This window comes from Amaranthus tricolor, chromosome 1, assembly GCF_026212465.1.
Source record: "Amaranthus tricolor cultivar Red isolate AtriRed21 chromosome 1, ASM2621246v1, whole genome shotgun sequence".
NCBI lineage: Eukaryota > Viridiplantae > Streptophyta > Magnoliopsida > Caryophyllales > Amaranthaceae > Amaranthus > Amaranthus tricolor.
This window is the reverse complement of record NC_080047.1, coordinates 11436146-11442412: the sequence shown is the minus strand read 5'-3', so window position 1 is coordinate 11442412 and position 6267 is coordinate 11436146. Positions and strand designations below refer to the sequence as shown.

Below are 6267 nucleotides of genomic sequence, written 5' to 3'. Positions count from 1 at the left end.
TGAGTTAATTACTTGACAAGCTACACTTGTAAGCTAAGATGGAGAGTATCATACATCAAATATTCACATATATAGATAGATAATCATTTATTATATATATATATATATATATATATATATATATATATGTGTATATATATATATATATACATATATATATATATATATATACATATGTATATATATATATATATATATATATGTATATATATATATGTATATATATATATATTATTAGCAAATAAAGTTGAAAATTGATAAGAAAAAAAAGTATATGAAATTGATCAAAATTAGCTTAATGCCAAGAAGAAACAGAATAAAGAGGGCAATTCTTCCAACCAAGTAACAAACAATTGGAATTAAGAACCTGAAGCTGATACCCTTCCGAAGGGTAATGAAGTCTAAGCAACAACTTAGCTTGTGACACTGAAAATGGACTTAATGCCAAACTCTTAAACCCTGAACTTCTCAACACAACCTCCCATGACTCATACTTCTGGTGATTCTCCCTTCTCCGATCCCCTTCCTCCCCGACAACATCCTTTATCTCCTCCCACAACCACCCTTCTTCAACCGCCGCCCTTTCCTTACTTTGTGGAGGAATAGTAGCTTCTAGTGAATCAAACATCGCCGCATAATGTTCCAATGCATTCACAAACCTTCTTAAAAATAATGGGTGGTTATGATCTGCTTCTATTTCTCCTATTGTTAACACTCTAGGGTTTAATGACTTCATTCTACTAAGGAACCTTCTCAGAGACCTTGTATCATATTCTTTTAAAAGACGGTGTAGGTAGTCTCCACAGTTAATTGCTACACCTTCCTCCACCTGATCACACGACCTAATTATAATTGCTTGAGTTACAGCCTCAGAATAATCAAATTCATCACAGTCTTGAAGAACGAGCTCATAGAATTCAAACTCTAACCCTAATGATTCAGCAAATTTACGAAGACGGGATCCGGTTTTTTCTAAATGGGTCGGCTCTAAAGCGGCACCGGTGATCCGGATCCTTGGAGAAATACGCCCTAAAGTTGTTGACCTTTCTTTGATAGCTTGTAAAAGAGGTGGCCATTGAACACCATGCATGATATCCATGTCAAGAATATGAATCAATGAAAAACCCTCCATTGCTTCTAAGATTGCTTGGTTTGCAGTTAGATGGGTGAATCTAATAAAGGGTGTAACTTGATTTAGTGAAAGATAAGATGAATATGATCTTGTTCTTATTATTGGCGGTCTTGGGATTGGTGATAAAGTAAGATCATGGTTAACAATAGTATTACATCGATTTAAACGTTGATTTAATGCTTTGATGAAATAAAAAACGAGTCTTTCGGTGGCGTCGCCGGATTGTGAGGCGAAATCGGTGGAAAGTAGGGTGAGGAGACGGTGGGCGGAGGTGAACTCTGATCGAGATATTAATTCGGCGCATGTTATTAATAGTTGGCGAGGATGAATGAATGGAAAATGATTTGTTACAATGGTTGAAGGAAGTAAAACCGAAGGTGAAGGAACTGAAGAATTAGTATTAGTCGTATTAGTATTAGTATTAATATTGGTATTAGTAGTGGAAGGGATGAGATGGTGGTGGTAATCTAAAAAAGATGGTGGTGGGTGAAGAGGTAGATCCAATGGTGAAGATTGTTTGTGATCTTGATGATCTTCCTCAGAACTATATGAGGAAGAGCCTAGCATATCTTGCCCTAGCTAACGTTAGCTAGCTAGATTATGTTTTGGTAGTGGTATATATGGAAACAAATTGGTATACTAGTTGGGATGAATTTTTATGGAAGAATCAAAGAACAAAAACCCTAGTAGTATTAATAAACTACTTGTATTATAGATGAAATATATAGAGTAAGTGTGAAATTTTCTTGTTTTTTATTTTTGGGTATTTGGTGTTATAGAGAGGACAAGAAAAGACAGATGTAAAAAGAGGGAAAAGATGCTAGGATGTATTAAAAGAACAAGAGGGTAGACCAAAAAAATAGGAATAGGAATAGCAATAAATGGAAGAAGTAGGGAAATTAAATGCAAAAGATAAGGATAGAAGTTAGTCTAAAAAATATTACCAAAGAGAGTAAGGAAATAGCAAAAGGAATAATAGAGTTGTTGAAATTGTGGGAGATGAGATTGCTAGTTGATAATCATGAAGGAAAAGAGGAGATAGAAAGAGAAAGAGAAAGAAAAAGGGGAAAATGAGGGAGCAAGTAAAGCAGCTGGAACAAGTTTTGGTTCGCTTTCTTACGCTAATTGGGAAAAAGGATGTGTGGTGGGTGAGTGAGTGAGTGAGTGAGTCAGTGATGAGTGAGAGAGTACATTCGTGCAATTGGCATCTTATTGTGTATAAATAAGAGTTTGTACATCTATGTATCGACTAAGCACCTTACTACTAATAGATATTAAGAGTTTGTGGAATTTAAAATGATCACTAATAATAAATATTTTTTTCGTTTTTATATATTCTTCTTATTAAATAGAATTTTTATTAATTTTAGTGTCAAATTTTATTTTAGATTTATCTTCTATCTATATGAAAAAACATATCCATGTGTAATTATGATATATTTGTCTAAAATATATATTTTTTAAATATCACCTCTTTAGAATTTTTAAAAAACTCAAAATTAAAATTATTTGACTTTTAAGTTTACATTGAAATTTGCACAAAAAATAATTAAACAAATAAAAATAGAGGATGTATATTTTATTTGTTTATTAATAGTGAGTAGTTACCCACCCAACCACCAAGTCAACTAAGTTTTTTCTTTTAAATAACGGTGGTTTTTAGGGATTGCTTGTCTTTTAATCATTTCAAATTAATTCCTATACTAATTTTTTGTTAAAAAATTAACTATATAAATATCTATTTTATTCCTTTTTTTTTTATTTCATATTTTACACTCATCCGGGTTACAACTTACAATGACATTAATTAGTAACATAAAGGTAAGACATCTATTTCTTAGTTTAATTGCAAAACTGGTATGTAACAACTAAAACAAGTATTTTATAAGTTATATATTATAGGAATAATAAAGTAAGGGTAAATGCTATATATTTTATAAGTTATTTTATGAAATATATATAATAATAATATAACAAGTATCGTGAAACATATGAAAAGGAAAATGTGTAATAATTACTTCCTTCGTTTCATGATACTTGTTATATTTGACTTATTATACAATTCAATGTGTTATTTTGATCATGTATAGATTGCATTATGCATAACTAAAATTATAAAAAAGTTAATGTTATGAACGTGTGCAAATCTAAATTTTTTTATATAATAACTGTAATTTATAAAATAAACTTACAAAATAAATAATAACAATAATAATCATAATGTAACAAGTAATTCTTAACAAAGCAAATATTATGAAATGGAGTAACTATCATATGTCACCAAGTTTCAAGTTCGAGATCTAATCAATAGCAATATACTTACTCAATTTCATTATAATTGTAATATTTTACTTTATTCCGTAATTTAGTATGTAATTTGATCATTTATATATATCTTGAGTTATGCATAATTAAAAATTATAAAATTTTGATAATATGAAAATAAGTAATCAAACAATTCAAATAAGATTTCAATTTACTATATTTTTTTTATACATTAACCGCAATATATAAAATTAAATTAAATAATAAACGATCTCTAAATACTTGTGTAGCAAGTATTTAAGAAGGAACGAAAATATCATGTAGATTATATAGTGCTTGAATTATCTAACTCACATACATGAATGATTAATTAGATTGTCACATTTAATATTATATGACACAGTATAGAAAAAGGATTTAGTATATTCTCTTGTCTTTATAAAATTTACGACCGTTCATACATAAGCAATGATTTCACAATTCTTTTTTGCAGTCTCATCTACTTGCATTAATTTTTTTATCTCATCCATAATTTGTCACATGAGTATTAACTCTTTTCCTAAATTATATGAATCATTTCATATTAGAAGGATTATTATTCACTAAGTACATTATAACATAATTTATTAGTAAGATATATTTAGTGACATTTAATTTAAATATCATAATTTTAAATTTCTAATGGTATATGCAGTGGATTTAGTGACATTTATTACACCTTTAGTAACATAATAAAATTCATACTAAAGTTTTGTCACATTTCTCATAAATGTCACTATAGACAATAGTAACAATTACATATGTCACTAAAAGCCAAATAAAGTGTCACTAAATCACTTTATTGTTGAACTTACAATAAAAATCAAATATTATTACACTAAAAATATGAATTAGTGACATTTAATTTGTGCCACTAAATCCTATTTCGCGAAAAGTATATTTCGTTGTAGTGGTAATTTATACAAATGAAGTATTTCCAACAATCTATAATTTTTTTACGGCCTGTGTGGTGAGTTGTTCTAAATGGTGGTAATGAGAATGATCTTGTAGTGTAAAATTTCATCAACAGTTTCAAGTCATTCCCATAGTGATGATACTTTGATACAATTTATTTATTTATTTTTTTATAAATTTTCATTACCACCTAATATCATATCTCCCAATAATAATGCATTAAAATGAATTTTATGAAGAAAATAAGATAATTGAAGTTGATCAAGCATGTCAATTAAAATATCCAAGAAAGTTTTCAAATAAAATTATACTCCCTCCGAATCAATTTAGATGTCTCATTTGCTTGGGCAAAGTTATTAAGGATGGTGTGGGGTCCACTAAAAAGGGTAAGTAGTAAAGGGTAAGTAGTGAAGGGTAGTTGGGTAAGTAAGGTATATGGGGGTATATTCGTAATTACTTGTGTGAACTAAGAGTATTTAGGTAAAAAAAGATTGACAAAAATAAAAATCGGACAAGTAAAAAGACTTTACCAAATAAGGAAATGGGACAATTAAATTAGTTGGGAGGGAGTACTAATTTTCATTTTCATAATCACTCACCAAACAAACGAGGAGTTAATGTAATACATTTATTAGGCTAACAAAAGAATACTTATCATTCCCACAAATTTTGCTACGATGTGGGCTTATCAAATTTAAAATTTAGCTTAGTTGATAATGAAATAATATATAATAAGATAAAAATGCTTCATCCATTTTGGACAAGTGTTCTATTACTTTTTCACATAAGTTTTAGAAAATGAAAGTCGGTGGATAAAATTTAAATTGGAAAATATTGTGAAGTTTTAAATAAAAATGAAACACAAAATAACTTTTTAAATATAAAAGAGAACATTATTTAAAATAGAATTTTTTGAACAAAGAAATGGAACACATACTTTAAAAAGCAGATAGTAAGTGAAAAAGAAATGCATAGGAAGATTTAATTTACATGAGGGTGTGTTTATACCTATCATTGAAAAAAGTCTTTAAAAGAGTATTAAGAGTATCTGTATGACCAAGTAATAGAAGTAATAATGTTAACAAACTTCTTAAACTGAAACCTTTGAAATTCAAGTCTCAACTTAGGGCCTAGAGGTAGAAGAGGCCTAATATGTCAACTTAGCAATGTCGTCACGTAGAATGTAAAATACCATTTATAAATTGTAATTTCACTTTAGCCTATTACCTCAATTCAACATGCATTTTTATTAGATGGATTAGTTCTTTTATCAATAAAGAGGTATATGACACGTCTGTATCTATAATGATATTGAGATTTATCTCTCTTATTTAATCACACATCTATTAAAAATCAAAATCAACCCTCTATAAAAAGGGTCCATTTCGTTTATTTTGTATTGGATCCATAAAATAGGAGAAATGACATTGAATAGAGTAGTAGAGTGAGTAATTTTTCAACAAAATTTCTAATCAATTATCGTGATTTGTAAATCACCATAAAAAGATAAAACAAATACAAATAAAATAAAAAAATAAATTTAAATCCTATAAACTTCATCCTATAAAATTCTTACACACAAGATTTATTTATCAATAATACAAATTACCGTTATTTACTTAGAGTACCTCATTTTTGTATGGCATTGTGTGGCAAAGAGGGAGAAATAAGAAAGGTCAGAAAGATTACTAACTTCAATCGGAGGGTCCCATCAAAAGTACCTCAGACATGTCCCTATGGCTCTATGTCCTCACCTACATATGTCCTACTTTGTCTATACCCCCAACCATCTCATTTCCATGATATAGCTAGCTCCTGACTGCTGGTCAGCTACCTAGTTTGTACCATTTCCTTTCATTTACAACTTGTATATTTGGTACTTACTCTAATTTTATTACTTGATGATTATTTTTTTT

At 28.8% G+C, this 6267-nt stretch overlaps 1 protein-coding gene across 1 annotated transcript; it reads right to left on the bottom strand.

Annotated features, from left to right (window-relative positions):
• Positions 1 to 295: 295 nt before the first annotated feature.
• On the bottom strand, positions 296 to 1745 carry LOC130828073 (scarecrow-like protein 18). Its single transcript, XM_057693906.1, has one exon. The coding sequence runs from the start codon at positions 1697 to 1699 to the stop codon at positions 296 to 298; it is 1404 nt and encodes a 467-aa protein (XP_057549889.1). The 5' UTR covers positions 1700 to 1745.
• Positions 1746 to 6267: the final 4522 nt, after the last annotated feature.